At 42.0% G+C, this 19,946-nt stretch overlaps 1 protein-coding gene across 1 annotated transcript in view; it reads left to right on the forward strand.

The window, feature by feature from the left end:
- SPAG6 (sperm associated antigen 6) overlaps positions 1-19,946 on the forward strand; it is a 182,593-nt gene that overhangs the window by 150,825 nt on the left and 11,822 nt on the right. Inside the window, exon 9 of the mRNA XM_088454203.1 lies at positions 8,901-9,017. Within this exon, the coding sequence (XP_088310329.1) occupies positions 8,901-9,017 (117 nt within the window). The remainder of the gene's footprint in view (positions 1-8,900; positions 9,018-19,946) is intronic.

Consider the following 19,946-nt stretch of genomic DNA (forward strand, 5'->3'; position numbering starts at 1 on the left):
CCGTGTCTAGCCAACAACACTAGTACTTTGTTTTTAAAACACCAAAAATATTTTTTTGTGTGTGTGTGGCCCCTAGCCTGTTATTAACTTCATCTTGTTTAAGGAATCCCACAATAATATACTAGATTGGTTTACGATGCTCTTTATCTGAACTGACCAGCCCTAGAGCTTTATACAAGATATTCTGTTCTTTGATATACATACATGCATTTAAGCCATGTATATAATCTGTCATTTTAAAACCTTGTGTGAAACAGCACCAGTTGTAACCTCCTTATCCTCATCCTGATTGAAGACTCTTGTGATGCTAAACGTATGTACAGTATATGTTACTACATAGTACTTTATGTATGTATATTACTATCTGCCCCAATTTGGCTCGGGGAAATTCTTCTGTAAGATCTTTTTAAATAAACCCTGCTGTGCCCCCCTCCTTCCCTCTACTTGGCAGGCCGCTTGCAGGCTTCTACCAAATAAGCAGCTGGGATTTATTTACCATGATAAAGAAAGCATTTGAAAGTGGATATCTAACGTTTTTTAATACAAACATTTTAAAAGATTTTATTTTTTTTTAACCTTGAAACCGTTACATTTACTTTACTTTTATGTCAGCTGGAGCTGTGTATTATATTAAATCACTGATCTCTAAGCAGGAACTGCTCCAACCTGCTGGCTAGTGGTCAGTAAAGACATTAACACTTCTGCTTATGTGCATCACGGACTCTGCTCATAAATTCCCTGATACTCACAGCTTTTAACCCTATCTTGTTCACTTTGATTTGCATATATATATATATATATATATATATATATATAATATTACTCTGCAAAAGTTTTAGGCAGGTGTGGAAAAATTGCTGCAAAGTAAGAATGCTTTCAAAAATAGAAGTGCTAATAGTTTAAGTTTGTCAATTAACAAAATGCAAAGTGAATGAACAGAAGAGAAATCTAAATCGAATCAATATTTGGTGTGTCCACCCTTTGCCTTCAAAACAGCATAAATTCTTCTAGGTACACTTGCACAAAGTCAAGGATTTTGAAGGATTATAGTCAGGTGTATAATTAACCAATCCTACCAAACAGGTGAGAATGATGATCATTTTCATATGAAGGTTGAAACCGTCATTAACTGAAACAGAAACAGCTGTGTAGGAGGCTTAAAACTGGTTGAGGAACATCCACACTCTGCTACAAAGATGAGGTTGTGGAAGACCGTTTAATGTCACAGGCCATACACCATGGCAAGACTGAGCACAGCAATAATACACAATGTAGTTATACTGCATCAGCAAGGTCTCTCCCAGGTAAAGATTTTAATGCAGACTGGGGTTTCAAGATGTGCTGTTCAAGCTCTTTTGAAGAAGCACAAACAAACGCGCAATTTTGAGGACCATAGACGCAGTGGTCGGCCAAGGAAACTTAGTGCATCAGATGAAAGACACATCATGCTTACTTCCCTTCTAAATCGGAAGATGTCCAGCAATGCCATCAGCTCAGAACTGGCAGAAACCAGTGGGACCCAGCTACACCCATCTACTGTTTGGAAAAGTCTGACCAGAAATGATTTTCATGGAAGAATTGCAGCAAAAAAAAAAAGCCATACCTTCGACGTGGAAACAAGGCCAAGTGACTCAACTATGCACGAAAACATAGGAACTGGGGTGCAGAAAAATGGCAGCAGGTGCTCTGGACTGATGTGTCAATATTTGAAATATTTGGCTGTAACAGAAGGCAGTTTGTTTGCCGAAGGGCTGGAGACCGGTACAATAATGAGTGTTTGCAGGCAACAGTGAAACATGGTGGAGGTTCCTTGCAAGTTTGGGGCTGCATTTAAGCAAATGGAGTTGGGGATTTGGTCAGAATTTATGGTGACCTCAATGCTGAGAAATACAGGCAGGTACTTATCCATCATGCAATACCATCAGGGAGGCGTCTTGAGTAGCTACATATTTATTCTGCAGCAGGACAACGACCCCAAATATACAGCCAATGTCATTAAGAACTATCTTCAGCATAAAGAAGAACAAGGAGTCCTAGAAGTGATATGGCCCTAACGGAGCCATGATCTCAATATTATCAAGTCTGTTTGGGATTAGATGAAGAGACAGAGGATTTGAGCAAGCCTACATCCACAGAAGATCTGTGGTTAGTTCTCAAAGATGTTTGGAACAACCTCCCTGCCGAGTTCCTTCAAAAACGGTGTTCAACTGTACCTAGAAGAATTGAGGCTGTTTTGAAGACGAAGGGTGGTCACACCAAATATTGTTCTGATTTATATTTTTCTTCTGTTCATTCACTTTTGGTCAATTTTGGTAATTGATAAAAAATAAACTATTTTTGAAAGCATTCTCATTTTTTTGTACACCTGCCTAAAACTTTTGCACAGTATATATAATATACACTTAGATATATGTTTTTATATTTACAGGTAAATGTATTCATCGGTTGTGGTTGTTACTGACGCTGCGCCTGTACCATGTGACGTGTGTTGTGACGTCACTCTGACGCGGCCCTGTACCTTCTCCACTTGTGATTGCTTGCCTCAGTATGAGGCTTGGTTGTTGAGGGGCGTGGCCTAATGGGCGTGTGTGCCAGCCACATTGTGGTGAGCTGATTGATTATATATTCCCATCAGGATGTAGTCAGGGGGGACGGGATGCCGGCCGTCAAAATCCTGACGTTGGAAGCTCGACCCAGGACTAAAGATAGGTGTCGAAATCCTGACTCCTGTCTGAATCACGAAGCCAGAATCTCAACAGACGCCATCCCAATCGAAGATACACCAGAGCGTCTTAGCTGTTAGCCGCGGGTGGGGGGGAGGGTTAGGTTTAGGCACCACAGCGGGGTTAGCTTTAGGCTTTGGGGGGGGGGAGTTTAGGGTTAGGCACCACTGGGGAGGGGGTTAAACACTAACGGGGACAGTTAGATTTAGGCACTAAGGGGCAGGGTTAGGGTTCAAGAAAGGAGGGTTAGAAGGGGGGAAGGTTAGTATGCTTACCCGACCATTGTACCATAATATAATAATATAATACACCGTGTGTGTGTGTATGTATATGTTGGTGTGTATGTATATATATTATATATATATATATAGCGTTCCTGCTAGGCTGTTTTAGCGGGGCGTGGCGCCCTGCCCTCCTTCTGGTGGGCAAAAAGCACCCTGCCCTCCAGGAGGAGGGCAAAAAGCGCCCTGCCCTCACAGCCTGTGGGAGCCGTGCTCACCCACGGGATGCAGTGTCCCGCGAGTGGAGAAACATGCGGTGACCCGGTCACCGCCGGAGAATAGACGCCGGGCGCATGCGCCCGGCATCTATTCTCCCTGTCTGCAGGGCTTGGGGGCTGCCCGGCGTGTCCGTAAGTGCCGGGCACGCCCCCAAGAGTGACAAAAAGGGGACGCGTCTTATAGATACGCCCCCTTTCCCGATGACCACGCCCCCTTTCCCGATGACCATGCCCTCTCTAGCTCCGGCGCCCTGCCTCCCGCCGGAGCTAGAGGGAACACTACATATATATATGTCAAATTCAACGTTTCATGATGTAAATCATTTCGTCAGGACGAAAAAACGTTGAATTTGACACGCAGTTGTCTGCCTCGTTCTTTACTGCATTTATCAAGTCTCTTGGAGTGCCATCCGTTCTACACTGATGTACTATATATATATATATATATGTGTGTGTCTGTATATAAATAGGTATAGTTGTATAATTACATATTCTGTAATTCTTCCAAACTTTAGTAAATAAAAACTCATTTCTGTTGCTGTAGATTTGTACATATGGTCTTGCTCCTTGTGTGGGAGACATTCTGTTCATACATTATGCATGCATTCTGCAATTTTCATAGCCATTTGACCATGGGGTGGCATTGTTGCAGTCTCACACCTCAGCAGAGCCATGTATACGGCAAACTGCACTAGTAATAATCATTACAATTGTGTTCTGCGTTTAAAACTGGCCTTTGTCCATTTAATTTACTAAATATGTATTTTACAAATAAAACGGCTACTCTTGCTCATGAGATGTTTCCACTAAATGTAAAACATAACCTGGTTCCCTGAGGGTCTTTTTTACTTTTCGTTTCGTCATCTGCTTTTGTGTGAATGTATTTGATTTCGGCAAAGTGCAAATTGTGTATGTACTGAGGCAGTAGCGTAAATTCATCCCAGGGGCCCAGAGGCAAGTTATAATTTGGTGCCCCCCCCTGTCACAGCCGCTGACACTGTAATGTAGCAATTTGCATGCAAACAGGCTATAGATAGACAAAGGCAGCAGCTGATGGTCTGACATGGAGCTCTCCACTAGTGTATGGTGGCTTCTCAGGTGCCGGGAAGAGGTGCCATGTTTTGGGCGGCCGTGACGGTACTCTCCGAGTACATAGTTACAGCCCTAAGTGGCGTGAATATGATGTGGACAATGGAGGAGGTGCCCCTTCAGAGCTGGATCCTGGCGACAGGCGCCTCCATTGTCTCCCATAGTTCTGCCCCTGTACTGAGGGGGTAAGCTGGGTGCATGGTGGGCATTCCTAACCAAAAAGATTTTACTGGGCAGATTTTGTATATTCCAGACTTACTTTGGACCTGGTGCAGAGCTGAAAATAAATCAGTCTAATTTGCTACAAAGACGTGTGCACAGACACAATGTGTGTATTTGTTTATATATAGCACTATGCCTGTAACTAGTTTGATGCTAGAGCATATGCAGTGCAGATTGACGCAAGATATGTTCCGCCAACAACTTTGCATCAGTCAGTGTACGTGTAAAGCATATTTCCGGGCGCATTTCTACCAATCTGATAAAAACAGTCAAGTGCACAATGTGACACCTTTAAAGACCGTACCTGTGCCCGCTTACACCCGTAATTAATTTACACTTTACCCGTGTATTCCTGTGACCAGCACCAAGAATCACAATGCAGGTCTGCACTTAGGTGTATGCAGATGTGTAAAATATGCTTTTGCATTATTCGAAAGGTGTAGGGATTTTAAATGTAATCAAAATATACTTAAAAGAGAATATTACATAAGCAATTTATCAATAATGCATAGGCACGGTAATGTCCAGCATTAATTTGATGAGTGCTGAGGATCCAATGTTTTTTTTTTTTTTTATTATTATTATTATTATTATTAGCCTCCTAAAAACCTTTGTTTATTAGCATCTGTTATCGTCACTATTTGCAGTGATAACAAGCTAATTAATGAGGTAATTTACAATTGCAGTCATGCTGAGTCAGAGCGTCAAATAGGATGACTTTGCCCAGGTGACACGCGCTCACATTCCAGGTTGCTCTAAAGATAATGCCATCTGAAGATGGAGTTCGCTAGCTGGGGTCATCCTCCAAAATTTGATAAATAAATGAAAACTACAGTCCCCATTAAAATGATGGAAGCTGCATGATTCTGCTGTATCTTTTGGATTTAAAATTTTGTTAAATTGCCCCGATACTAAAAGGTGCCTTAATCATGTGGACAGTAATTTCCATATGGTTTGATTTATTAGGCCCCATAAACTGATGAATAATATCTGTATAAAGAAGGACTGCTATCATTGCATGTTATTGATAAGTTAAAGTATTTTCTTTTCAAAATGTATTGGCAAATCGGTTTTACAAGATATAATGCAATGTCATTTTTTAAGCTGTTCTATATTATTAGAAATACTATATATATATATATATATATGTGTGTGTGTGTGTATTATATATTTATTTATTACCAGTTATTTATATAGTGCACACGGATACAATCTATATTCCCTGCCACATGCTCTCACACTTACACACTAGGGTTAATTTTGTTGGGACCCATTTAACCTACCAGTATATTTTTAGAGTGTGGGAGGAAACCGGAGCCCCCAGAGGAAATCCATGCAAGCACAGGGAGTATATACAAACTCCACAAAGTTAGGGCTGAAGTGGGAATCGAACCCACAACCTCAGTTCTGTGAGGCAGTAATGCTAACCATTACACCGTCTGTGCTGCCCAATAGATTCTCCAACGAGGGTGAGATACAAACATTTTAGTGGCTATGACACTATACTGTGATTACACCTACCCCTACTCACCCATAGAGAGAGAACTAATGTGTAGATTGGGAGAGGTCAACGTAATTATCACAGCTATTATACAATTGTGTAACACTATAGCATCATTAAAAAGGGTTTAATTCAATAATGAAGGATATCCCTTTAGGTTCAAATAACTTTTATTATAAATTATACAAGTGGAATTAAAAGTACAAAACAATTTCTGTCATGGACAAACGTAATATATTAAAACATACAGCTATGGCCAAAAGTTTTGAGAATGACAAAAAAAAGTATTGGTTTTCACAAAGTTTGCTGCTTCAGTGTTTTTAGACCTTTTTGTCAGATGTTACTATGGTATACTGAAGTAAAATTACAAGCATTTCATAAGTGTCAAAGGCTTTTATTGTCAATTACATTAAGTTTATGCAAAGAGTCAATATTTGCAGTATTGACCCTTCTTTTTCAAGACCTCTGCAATTCGCCCTGGCATGCTGTCCATCAACTTCTGGGCTACATACTGACCGATAGCCGTCCATTCTTGTCTAATCAATGCTTGGAGTTTGTTAGAATTTGTGGGTTTTTGTTTGCCCACCCGCCTCTTGAGGATTGACCACAAGTTCTCAATGGGATTAAGGTCTGGGGAGTTTCCTAGTCATGGATCCAAAATTTAGATGTTTTGTTCCCCGAGCCACTTAGTTATCACTTTTGCCTTATGGCAAGGTGCTCCATCAGCTGGAAAAGGCATTGTTCATCACCAAACTGTTCTTGGATGGTTGGGAAAAGTTACTCTTGGAGGATGTTTTGGTACCATTCTTTATTCATGGCTGTGTTCTTAGGCAAAATTGTGAGTGATCCCACTCCCTTGGCTGAGAAGCAACCCCACACATGAATGGTCTCAGGATAAATTACCAGATGTAAAGAAACATGTATGGAAGGAAGACTGCTCTTTATCCTGTATATAATACTGCCACAATACTATATTGCTGCTACTGATTGCGGGGACCCGACAAGGAAGCCTGTACATCCTATTAAACTACTAACCGCTGAAAGACCAAGTGGCTTACCGCTGTAAGACCAAGCAGGTACAAGGATCTATACTCTGCTGTGAGTACTACACAATCTCCCTGTAACAGCCGGGAGCTCCGTTACTGGACAGGTGATTGCCTGAACGTAACCGGCCCCCAGTGGGTAGAGACGGCGGTCTCACCCAAGGAAGTGCACGAGAACACTGGCATCACACACTGATTTCGGAGGCAGCCGCAGCAGAGAACAGACAAATCGGAGACTCGCTCTCGTACATATGCTGCTGGGGTAAAAGCAGCCTGAATTATCTGGCTACCAGAAGCAAACATTAATTCTGTGGAACCTATGTGAGCATCTTGTTGCTATTTATTGGAGACACACTTACCAATCTATAGAGAGACATCTTTATTGTTATTCAATGACTTTTTAAAACTTTGTGGCATGTTTTTACAGGATCTATATTTTTACAACTCTTGACATCTACAGGACATCAGTACTACTTTACTCTCCAAATTAATTGGATTTTGAGTTACGGTCCTCTGTTGACAGTATTGGAGTACCATACTTGAGACTTATATACATTTACTTCATATGTCATCTTTTAATGTATATTTATAATATGCTGGGACCCATGCATTAGTGTTACTATATTAAGTATATCATTTTAATAAATTGCACCATTTTTTTTTTATATTGTCTGCACTTATCTTATGATCGACATAGCGCAGTTCTATAAAAGTGTTGTATATTGTCTAGTGATTTACGTGGAACTGCAGAGCTCCATGACAGAACAGCTGCTGAACCGACCTTGATGAAATAGTGCTCTCTAGTTTAGCACCGACTGGTTTTTTGTTTCTATGATCTGTAAAACCCTTTGCTTAACATTTTCTTACAACTTGGCAAAATAAGATCCTTTCACCACCACAGAGATTATTTTCTCTCATGGAATATTTTAATTACTTTCAGAAACACCAGGCAATTACTGTACAGCAGAACATATTCTTGCTGTGTATTTGTCTTCAGATAAATAATTAGCTCTTTTCATATGAAACCTCTCTGAAATGTAGAAAAGGGTCTCCCATTTCATGACCTATATTTGCCGTCCTGCAACTTTTATTAAATACCTTGCTTTCACTTTCCAGCTGTCCTGTGTGTCTTTCTGCCATGTCTGTATATGAGCAAGCAGAGTTCTTTTATTATTTCCCTGTTATACAATACTAAACTGTTTTCTAGATACAATTGTATCTAAAGAAAAGTGCACATCAGGGCTGTGTCACTTCCCAGGGCTGCAAAAGTAAACATACCTGCCTGTTGGTATAAACACATGGCTGAAAAACACATTAGTTAAAGTTGCCAGAGGTGGAAAATTCCTTTTAGAACTTTTGGTGTGGGGCAATTTGGTAAGAGTATGTAGGAATGCTTAGGTTGTCCTAGATCACAGGTTCTCAAACTCGGTCCTGAGGACCCCAAACAATGCATGTTTTCCAGGTTTCCTCACAGAATCACAAGTGATATAATTAGCTCCACCTGTGGTAGTTTTAAAATGTGTCAGTGAGTAATGAACACACCTGTGCTCCAGCTGGGTGACCTGGAAAATGTGACCTGTGTGGAGTCCCGGGGACCGAGTTTGAGAACCACTGTTCTAGATGACTTGAGAATACCTATATCTTATACCTCACAGGCTCCTCCCACCCCAACAGGGATAATAAAAGACAGGGCCATTATGGGGTACATGACAAGCATGACCTGATTGTTTGAATTTCTGGAATGTAAGACCTGAATTCCTGCAAATCTTCGTCTTTGTCTAAGCCAGATGCCTCCTAATTTTCATTTTGTTTGTACTCTCTAGGCAAAGAAAGCACTAAAAAACATCTTGCAGAAATGTACCCATCTACCAGCCCTCGAGCCCTTGCTGCAGGACGCTCCCCCCAATATACTGAAGCACGTGGTTGGGCAGTTCAGCAAGGTAAGATATACTACAGTAATGTCTGTCTTATCATTGGTTCATTGGATAAATTGTTGTCATTGATCATTTCAGGGACTGTGCATAAAATGTGTGATCCCCATCTTACAGTAAAGAGATTTCCCAGTAGTGCTACAAAATTGTGCCATACGCTTAGAGTTATATCCAGTGGCAGATTTTGCCTAAAGGCAGCAAAATCCTCCACCTCAGTGCAGTCCATGACTGCACTCTCTACACTGTGACTGGCAGTGGCTTCCTATTGGAAGCGCCACCTGCCAGTCACATATACAACAGGCAGCCCCAGGGGGAGACCGCCAGCACTAACCGGCTCCTAGGGGCTGCAGACATTGCAGCCCTTTGGATGCCAGTAGCATGCACAGCTCCCTGCCGTTAGTGCTCATGCGCCGGTCCCGGCGCCTGACAGATCGATTGCACAGGTGCCGGGAGCCGGCAGTAAGTGATTTCGCCTGTCGTTTTCACCGGCAGCAGCCCCCCTCATCAAAGAGTGTAGGAGCCGCCGCTGGTTATATCCACTAAGAGGTGGGGGGTTTTCGGCACATTTGCCCACAGGATTTAAAATGGCACTTGTATTCAATATTGGTGTTTGAAATTGCGCAAGCAAAACTGATGAAATCAGTGTGTTTTTTTTTTTAAAACCGCTGCTTACAAAATGACAGTTTCTAGCACTGTAATTTTATTAATACATCCCAAGCTGTGTTGTTGTTCTTAAATTATGTTCCACTCAGTGGTGAGGATCATATCTATTATAATGTTATACACATAGTCTAGTGTATCCAAAATGTGGTAATTCAGGGTTTTATTTTTCAAAACTTAAAAAATTTAGCTTTTGTAGAAGGGTCAGTCCGAAATATTTTAAACCACCTTTATCTAAAACTTTGTAGTGCCTTTATATGGTATCACCAGATGTAGCTTATGCGTTTTTTTAATGGTTATTATTTCAGAACACTTTATACGGAATCAGTGTGTTTCCATACGTTAACCCTTGATTTACCACCCGGGGAAAATGGTATTTCATTGAATAGCTTTTCCCAGTGTTCCGCAGGGTTTTATTAGATTCCCCCCATAGTGCTTAGAGTGTGCACCTACATTTTCTTTTTTTGTTACATGAGACTTTATAGGGAAAAAAAAAATATTGAAGAAAGTATATTTGTCTGCTTTATATTGTTTTTTTTATTTAATGCTTTTTTATTTCAACTATTGTTTTTGAGACTACATTGGTTTGTTTTTCCATACCATACACCATGCCCCAGCATATCTAATTATTGCGTTATTATTAGAGTTTTTTTACTGTTCTGGATTATATTCCAAGCCTTTCTGCTGGTATCTATATAAATATCTCTATATAATAAAAGTGACTGCTGATAAAAAATTAGGTCATCACGTTGGTGCATGCACGTTCCGACGGGATTTAAAAAAAATAAAGAAAAAGCCTAGACCCCCGACCGATGACATTCAGGTTTGCGGTAGTGCTGCAGCTGAAGATGGATGCGCAGAGGAGGATTGGAGGATGAGGTAGTTTGATAAGTAAAACTAAAGGTGCGTACACACTGGGCGATTAAAGTGGACGACTGAACGATAACGATATCGTTATCGTTCAGTCGTCCACTTTATCGTCCATGTTTAACACAAAAAAGATGAACGATGACGACGACGCGCGTTCCCGCGGGTCGTTCGTCATCCTCGTTCATCGGGCTGACATGCAGGCCAACCTGACGACCTCGTCAGGTTGCTGCATGTCAGGGAATGGGTGAGAGAGCCCGGCGCTGAACGATATCGCTAATGATATCGTTCAGCGGCTGTGCTCAATGTCATGAACGACATTGAGCACAGCCTGCCGGGGACACACTAGACGATATCGCTCAGGGAGCATATCGTCTAGTGTGTATGCACCTTAAGAGACTGAAAAACACAGGTGGGAGAAGAGCAAGAGATGGAGGGCTAGGAGAGAGAGAAAGAAAATGAGGGGCAATCGGGACGTGATGGTGAAAACCAGCAAGACCGCCAAGGTAAAGAGAGAGGCAGGGTATATAGAGAGAGAAAAACAAGGGAATAGAAAAAGAAGAAAAGGTGTCTGAAGAAGTAATGGATACTAGAAGCAAGAGACAGATGGGGAATAGTAAGAGGGGTACAAACAGGAGGACGACAAATGGGGAGGGGGGCGCTTAAAAGAGATAGGAGCAAAGAGAGACACTGGAGAAAACTGAGAAATAAAACCCAGTCAACCAGGGGCGTTTTAAAAGAGGAGGGGGCGCACGTGCAGGCCCCCTCCTCTTCGGCAGCTCAGTAGACTCTGGTTTGTACCACAGCACCTTACAAAATACATAAACAAATGAGCGAACAAGAGGAAAGCGACCTACAGTACAAGACAATGCAGGACAAGGACATGGCTTATAAATATTGCTGCATTAGCGAAAATAACACTCAAATAAGCAGCAGGGCATTTGCAACCAGGTGCTAGGTGCCCTTGTGGGGAATTAGGAGTAGGCTATAGTATGAGTAAGCGAAGGAAAAGCACATGAGGGAAGAGGGCCCTGCTTGTGAGAGCTTACATTCTAAAGGGGAGGAGCAGACAGACAGGTGACACAGATGGGGTAGCAGCATGGAGCAGCGGGTTAGGATGAGCGCTGGAAGGCTTTGATGAAGTAGTTGGTCTTGAGAGCCTGTTTGAAGATTTATAGGAGGTGTTGAGTCTGATAGGAAGAGGGAGAGCGTTCCAGAGGTAGAAAGCAGCACAGGCAAAATCTTGGAGGCGGGAGTGGGAGGCAGTAATAAGTTGGCAGGAGACGTGTCTTGCTTTGGTTGAGCGAAGTGGGAGGGCAGGAGAGTGAAGGAAGATGAGGTCTGAGATGTAAATGGGAGAGGATTGGGTGAGGGCTGTCAAGAATATGGTCTTAGCATGTCTGGCAAGCTCAGACACTCCTTCAGTGCTGTATCCAGGCCTATGCAGGAACATTCTATTTCAATTACCTGATGCACCTGAGCAGCTCAGCTGTGTGCTCACCTGGTCAGCTAGACCAATGGCTTTTCACCACCTCCAATTTAAACCAGTTTCTGTGAGCAACCCATTGCCTGAACCACATGTTCCTTCCCAGGATAGTTCTAGGCTCCAGGTCTATTCCTTGTATCCTGTGATCATGTTCTCTGTGACTCTATCTGCTACTTCGTGGATTCTCAGTATTTATCATCTGCCGCTATATTCCATTATCTGTCAGCGCTGGAGCTCCCACGCTGCATACAGACCTGCTCCAACCACTTCGTCTCAGCCAGCAAGTATACTTCCTTCTATCTGCCGCTGTGTATCGTCTCATGAGCACGGCAGTTTCCATCCACGTTGCATACCAAATTACTACTCCTCAGTGCAGAGCTGGCGAGTACAGCCGCGGTCTTCATTCCATCATACCGCTGGGACAGTGCATGCAAGTTACCTACTCTGCTTTACTCTGTGCTTGGTGGTTGTCCAGGTTATCAGGTTATACTATTGTGCTGACCTTGTATTGGTTTCCCTATGCTGTGTGCTATTGTCTTGGGCTGGTTCAGAGAAGGGTGCTGGTTCCAGGGCTAGGGTTCAGTGTGCAGTATACGGTCTGTACACTGAGGTGTTCAGTAAGCCATGTTACTTATCCTGACTCTCGGTTTCTGAGTTCCAGGTCTTGCATCAAAGCTGTACCAGAGTTAAAGCTTCCACAAGTTGTATTCTGACTACATAAGACTCAGATTCCTGGCTTGAGTTCTGAGTTCCTAGCTACCAGTATTTTTTTGTTCTGAGTCCTGGAGTTCATCTATGTTTCTGGAGTGTATCCCTGGTCTTATTGGCCTTCACAGATCACTAGGCGGGAGGTCGCCCAGTGGACCTGGTCTGTTCATTCCAGTTCAGTATCCATGCATATCACAAGTCTGTGGTTACTTCACTGTCACTAGTGTATCTGTACTCCTGGTTCTACTCATGAGCAAGAGGTACATTAAGCCTCCTCATTTCATCTGCACCTCCGTTCAGTCCAAGGGTCCTGAACTGGATCTACAGAATACTCAGAGCGTGACAAGGGCTTTGTAAGTTAGTGTAAGAACCTTGAATGAAGTGCTCAAGGGGAAGGGGAGCTAGTGTAGAATGTTTGGAAAGGAAGATTAGTCTAACAGCAGCATTGAGGACAGATTGGAGTGGAGAGAGGTGGCAGTCAGTGAGGCCCTATAGGAGGAAGTACCAGTGAGTGAGTGAGGGTCTTCGTCTAGAGTAAGAAAGGGTCTGATCCTGGAAAGATTTTTGAGATGGAAGTGGCAGGACTGCAAGAGGTGCTGAATATGTGGTTTTAAGGAGAGGTACGAGTCGAGGAAAACTCCAAGACAGCGCACTTAGGGGCTAGAAGAGATAGTTGTGCCATTAATAGATAATGAAATTGTGGAAAGTGAGGTTATGCAAGAGGGTGGGAAGATGATCAGCTCAGACTTAGACATGTTAAAAGTGATGGGACATCCAAGAAGAGAAACAGTTGAAGATACGAATGAGGAGAGAGGGGGTGAGGTCAGGGGAGGAAAGGTAGATCTGAGTATCATCGTCTTAGAGATGATATTGGAGGTCAAAAGAGCTGATGAGTTTACCTAAAGAAGATGTATACAGGGAGAATATGAGAGGTCCAAGAGCAGAACCTTGAGGGACACCTACTGCTAGTGGAAGCGAAGTGGGTTCATGAGAGGAGACGGAGAAGGAGTAGTCAGAGTGGTAGGAGGACAGCCACGAGAGGGTAGTATCCCGCAGACTGAGGGTGCAAAAAATTTGCAGGAGTAGAAGGTAGTCCACAGTGTCAAAAGCACTAGAGAGGTTGAAAAGAATGAGTAGAGAGTAGTGGTGCTTGGATTTGGCAGCAAGAAGATCATTGTTGACTTTTGTGAGGGCTGTTTCAGTGGAGTCGAGAGGACGGAAGCCAGATGGAAATGAGTAGAGCAGGGAGAAAGAAAGTTTGTAGACAATCCATTCAAGGACCTGTAATTTCAAAGAAGAAGAAAAAGACGAATCATCGTGGGTGGACTCTGAACCAAATAATATGATAAAAATTAGATTTTATTGATATGCATTAAAAATAACATTTAATTTCAGAGAAATGGTGAAATATTAAAATATATAATGTGCAAAAGAAGGAACAGTGTATTAAAATGTATATAAAAAATATTTTGGTTACTGTTCTTTTATTTTAAACCTTTTTTCCCTCATATAATTGAAAAGCTATATTGCTTGTACTCTGTGAGAGCTGTGCTATTAAATGTTACATTTGTATCCTTAACCAGTGAAATTCTTGAGGTAGTTATTTTGTTTCTACTCCAACACTACAATGTGTCAGTGATAGGTTTCTGGTGTAGTCTCGTAGTGTAAACATAATTTCCTGCTTAGTAATTTGCCCGTGGTGAAACAGCCATTGGCTTCTATACGGCTACTGTTTATATTGTGAACCTTTAATGTACACTATAATACTGTCCAAATCATATCCAATATGTCTAGTAATACCCCTTTTACACCCCCCTGAAAATCCCGGATTGATGCAAGTGAACGCGTATCAACCTAGGATTTTTGTCAGTGTAAACAGATCCACCCGAGTTCAGGGACCCGGGGATCCAACTCTGCTAGCTTGCAGGGTTGCACACGGGTTGTTCCCGTGCCACCCTGCAGTGTAAACGGCGCAATCCGGGTCACGATTCTGCCCGATTGGCTAGCTTGAGTGGCGCTTGGAGATGACATAATCTCCAAGCGTCCACTGCAGTGCAACGCCGGAAAAGCCGGGTCACTACAGACCCAGCTCCGGAGTTAATGCCCGGGTTAGTGCCGCGGTGTAAGAGGGGTCTGATCCAGGTTGGAAACGTGTTCCAAATCCCGGGTCAGACCCGGGACTTTGGTATAAAAGGGGTTTAACATGGTGGAATGAATGAATGCTGACTGCTATAACTGAATTACGTTTAAGTCACTGACGTTTACAATGTTGATCAGGCAGCAACCCCACAGTGGGGAGAGCACAATGGAAGTCTCCCGGTTACCGCAATAGCTAGCAGACGCGGACGCAGCCCGGAGAGACTATACAGCATGACCAAGCTAGAAAGAGATTACCTTTGTGCAAAGTGTAATTGGAATACATACCAAATATACATGTTAAATAGGAGTGGTATCCATGACTAATATTTGGATCGTGGCATCCAGAGATTTAGTGCTGCATGTAATTACCTATTATTATAGGAATATATCCCACAGCACGCACACAATACCTGGCACAGACTTACAACATCAGGCATATAAGACTATCACTCTCAGTAATAAAACTAGAGATTGGCTGTACAGTGAAATACCCGAGGATTAATAAGAAATGTCCCTTTACTTTACTATAATACTGTGGAAGTGAAATGAATTGTCATCACATCTGGGTTTAATATATTAAAATTAAAAGTGTGTGGGCAAAAAAACAATATTACACGGTTGATTGGATAGTAATCCGCCCCAAATACCTTTTTGTTTCTGAATACTGTATATGTGTGTGTGTTACTTGCACAGTTATATAACTAGTACATGTTACCTGTATTGTTTTGAAGAACGCAATGATACTATGTATGGTTAGCGTTACTGCCTCACAGCACTGAGGTCATGGGTTCAATCCCCACCACGGCCCTAACTGTGTGGAGTTTGTATATTCTCCCTGTGCTTGCGTGGGTTTTCTCCGTGTACTCCGGTTTCCTCCCACACTCCAAAAATATACTGGTAGGTTAATTGGCTTCCCACAAAATTGGTGTGTGTGTGTGTGTGTGTGTGTGTGTGTGTGTGTGTGTATGTGTGCGTATGTGTGCGTATGTGTGCATGCATGTGGTAGAGAATATAGATTGTAAGCTCCACTGGGGCAGGGACAGATGTGAATGGTAAGATATTCTCTGTAAAGCACTGCGGAATATGTGTGTGCTATATAAATAACTGGTAATAATATGTAACTATTGTATATTATTTTGATCTGTGATGCCTCAAAATAAATTAAAAAAAAAAAAAAAATCATTTGGGTACCCTAAAGGAATGATAAAGGACAAGTAAAAACTTCCAGTTGTAATTTAAATTACTAAGCAGGAAATTCTGTTTACACTAAGAGACTACACCAGAAACCTATCACTGACACATTGTAGTGTTGGACTAGAAACAAAATAACTACCTGAAGAATTTCACTGGTTAAGGATACAAATGTATCAATTAATAGCACAGCTCAGAGTACAAGCAACATAGCTTTTCAATTATATGAGGGAAATAAGGTTTATAATAAAAGAACAGTAGCCAAAATAATTTTTTATATACATTTTAATACACTGTTCCTTCTTTTGCACATTATATATTTTAATATTTCACCATTTCTCTTAAATTAAATGTTATTTTTAATGCACATGAATAAAATATAATTTTTAACATTATTTGGTCCAGAGTGCACCCACGATGATGATTCTTTATCGTCTTCTTTTTTGAAATTACTGGTCTCTGACTTATAGCATCAGGGTAGCACCTTATTGAAGGTGTATATACAAAATAATGGACTGTTAATTTCTATGCTAGCAAACATATAGATACGGAACCAGCAATCATTGGATAATTTGTAATATGGTTCTTTGGATACTGGTGCGGGATTGCTTTATTATGACTAATCCGTTCAAGGAGTTTGAAGGAAAATAGGAGGAGAGATGGGTCGGTAGTTGGAGAGAGTGTTAAGATCAAGGAGGGTTTATTTTTAGAGTCAAGGGCATGCTTGAATGCAGAGGGTCAGTGCTTGATGTGAGAAAGAGATTGAAGTGGTGGGCAAGATGGGAACAGGCAACAGGAGACTGTTAGCAGAGGAGGCGAGAGGGGATACGGTCAAGAGGGGAGGTGGAAGGGGAGGTGGACCGAATGAGGGCCATGACTTCATTCTCAGATACAGGGGTGAAAGATTCCAAAGTTGGTAAGATGGATGGGGATGGGTGGTCTGGGAAAAGAGTGCTGAGGGTCTGGTGGGATGAGATGTCCTGACGTATGGAGTCAATTTTAGATGTGAAGTGGGTGGCAAAGTCAAGGTTTAAGATGAAGAGGGTAGTCGAGGAGTAGGGGGGGCAAAGGAGGGAGTTGAAAGTGGTGAAAAGAGGTTTGAGGACTGGGAGGAGATAAGCTTCTTGACATACGACTGTTTAGAGAGAGAGGGTGGTACAGTAGGTTAAGAGCATAAATTTGAAATGTAGGAAATCTGCATAGGAGAGCTATATCCTCCACTGTCTCTCAGCAGTTTGTGAGTACATGCGCAAATCACCAGCAAAATAGCCACTGTGAAATTTTCCCGGTGATTTCGGTCTGCAGAAGCGGGTAACGATTTACTCTGGAGAGGTAAGTATACTAATTATATGGGATCACTCTCGGACCTGTGTGCACTACACACCCTGCACCCATTATAGATACGCCAGTGCAGTAAACGTCGGGCAATACAGCTAGTTTATTTCTATTTAAGCATTACAGAAAAAAAAATTCCTTCAAATGTTTTGGCATCAATAATAATTCTGCCTGGTAGATACAAGGGTGAATATAGAGAGGTTGGGATGAAGAAATCTACCTAAGCCAGAGGTTCCCAAAGTCCACCATTACAGTCCATGTTTTAGGGATATCCAAGCTTAAGTCCAGATGGTTAAATCAAATGGATTGAGGTACTAATTAAGTCACCTGTGCTCAAGCATGGATATTCCTAAAACGTGGACTGTAATGGCAGACTTTGGGAACCTCTGACCTAAGCATTTAGTTAAATTTTTTGGAAAATGAAATAACCCATCTTATAGTTGCCTCCTTGTAGCGTTCGTAATACACTTACACTGCTCACTGTGTTCATTCAAAGTTGACCAGGGTGTTGATGTTAACTGGCTGAGGCAGGGGTGAGTACAGACTGTCCTGAATATGGGAACCCCACCCCCATTACGCTAGTTCATTGGAGGGTGTCTATAATTGCAGCATGGAACTCTCTTATCCTGGAAATGCAGTTTACAACTCATTGCACAAGTGTTAGATTAATGTCTAATGGTCTTCTGGCTATAGCCAAGATCACTGTATTGTTCAGCAGCAGACCAATGGATCGGGCCTTTTCCTGCATACGTTCAGGAGACTATTAGAGTGTAACAGCTTGGTACTCCATACACGGAATGAGAAGCTCTAATGTCTTTCTACAGAATTTCAGTTACTACATTTGTGCAGGCCTCCCATCCCTGTCATTCGTCTAATGGTACGTACACACGTAGCAATATAAATGAGCGATTTGAACAATATCGTTATCATTCAAATCAATCTTTTAAATGGTCCCTACCAACTCTCAATCGACCAGCGATGCGCGGCCACGTATGGACGATAGCAATATCTTCCATCAGCCGTGCATGCAGGTCAACTTGCTCGATATTGTTGATCGCAGGTCGCTATAGTCGTCGGTGAGTTGGTAGTGTGCTGGATGTTCGATATTGATCATCCAGCACACCAGGGAGGGTGCAGGACGATCAGCCAGCGATATTGTATCGCTGGCTGATCGCTACGTGTGTATCTACATCTTCATCCTCTTTCCAAATACATCAGCGTTACCCTTTGTAATTATAGAGGAAGCAAATACTGTCATGTGTCGTACAGATCTGAAACCTATTCATTCTGTTAAGGGGGTATCCACTAGACGATAAAGTTAAACGATAACGATAAAATCGTTCGATAATCGTTCAAACATCGTTTGAAAATTTGGTCTTTTAGACATTTTTTAGATATCTTTTAGACATCTATCATTGTGCAAACATGCTGGTCAACCTGACGATATCGTCAGGCTCAGCATGTTTCCAGATGATGGATGACCCTGCACTGAACGTCTGCTCGTTCAGTGCAGGCACATCACACGACTGACAAACGACTGCACGATTACAATGTCGTAATCGTGCAGTCATTTTCAGATCTTGTAGTGGATGCCCCCCATTAGTCTCAAAATTATGATTGACCCTAGATAGCTTGATATGGGCACAGCTTATGGACATATGACCAAGGAGTACTTTTCAGTTTCATGACCAAATGCATTTTAGCATTTTTGCCACACGCTGGTTAAACAACAATAATTTTATTTTTCAGAGTATTCTGTATATACTGCACAATGTTCTTTTGAACGCTGAGTGAGACTGATCAGTCAGCCAGAAACCGCTCTTAACAGTTCCTGACTGTCTTCTGGAGTCCCAGACTGTTAATGACAGCCCAGCACTCAACATTGTGTGGTTGCCAATTATATGCACTATAAAAACTCAACAAATAGGAACAAGTCCTGCTCTAGTCTGCTGTTAAAACAAAGTGGACATTAATGGTTTATCGTGTAGCTGCCACTTATGAACTATGGATACATTATTTTAGCTAAGAATGCAGCCTAGAAAACACTTATATCATTGAGGTACTGCATGCTTCAGTTATGTCACCTTTTCCTAGTAAAATGTCTGCCATGAAGTGCCTTAGTGATCTCAATGGTTACTAGTGATTTGATTGGCTGCATTGCCATGATGTTTGAGACCACAAAATGGCTGCCTACTATTTTGTGGGGGAGGGCACTTTCTTTTGTGAGATACATTTTTGATCACCTAATCATTTATTTGTCACCAAAAAATCTTGTCTGAAGTATCTTTGAGCTCATGATTTAAGGCTGATGTGAATGACTGAAACATTCTCTGCGAAGTTCTGCATAATATGTGTATGTAAATAGCTGTTCGTAAAATAAAGAGCTGTTTCTGAGTCGCCGGCAATGCCAATGTTCAAATAAATTTGCATTTTTTTGCGACCGCTCATCAATCTATGGGCCTGATTCAGAGCCGCTCGCTGTTTGCAAGCGCTCGCTCTGAATCAGGGAGTTTTTGTTTGTTTGTTTCGGCCTCCAGGCCGCTTGCAAAGCT

This window comes from Taudactylus pleione, unplaced genomic scaffold, assembly GCF_031769625.1.
Source record: "Taudactylus pleione unplaced genomic scaffold, aTauple2 ptg000610l, whole genome shotgun sequence".
Taxonomy (NCBI): Eukaryota; Metazoa; Chordata; class Amphibia; order Anura; family Myobatrachidae; genus Taudactylus; species Taudactylus pleione.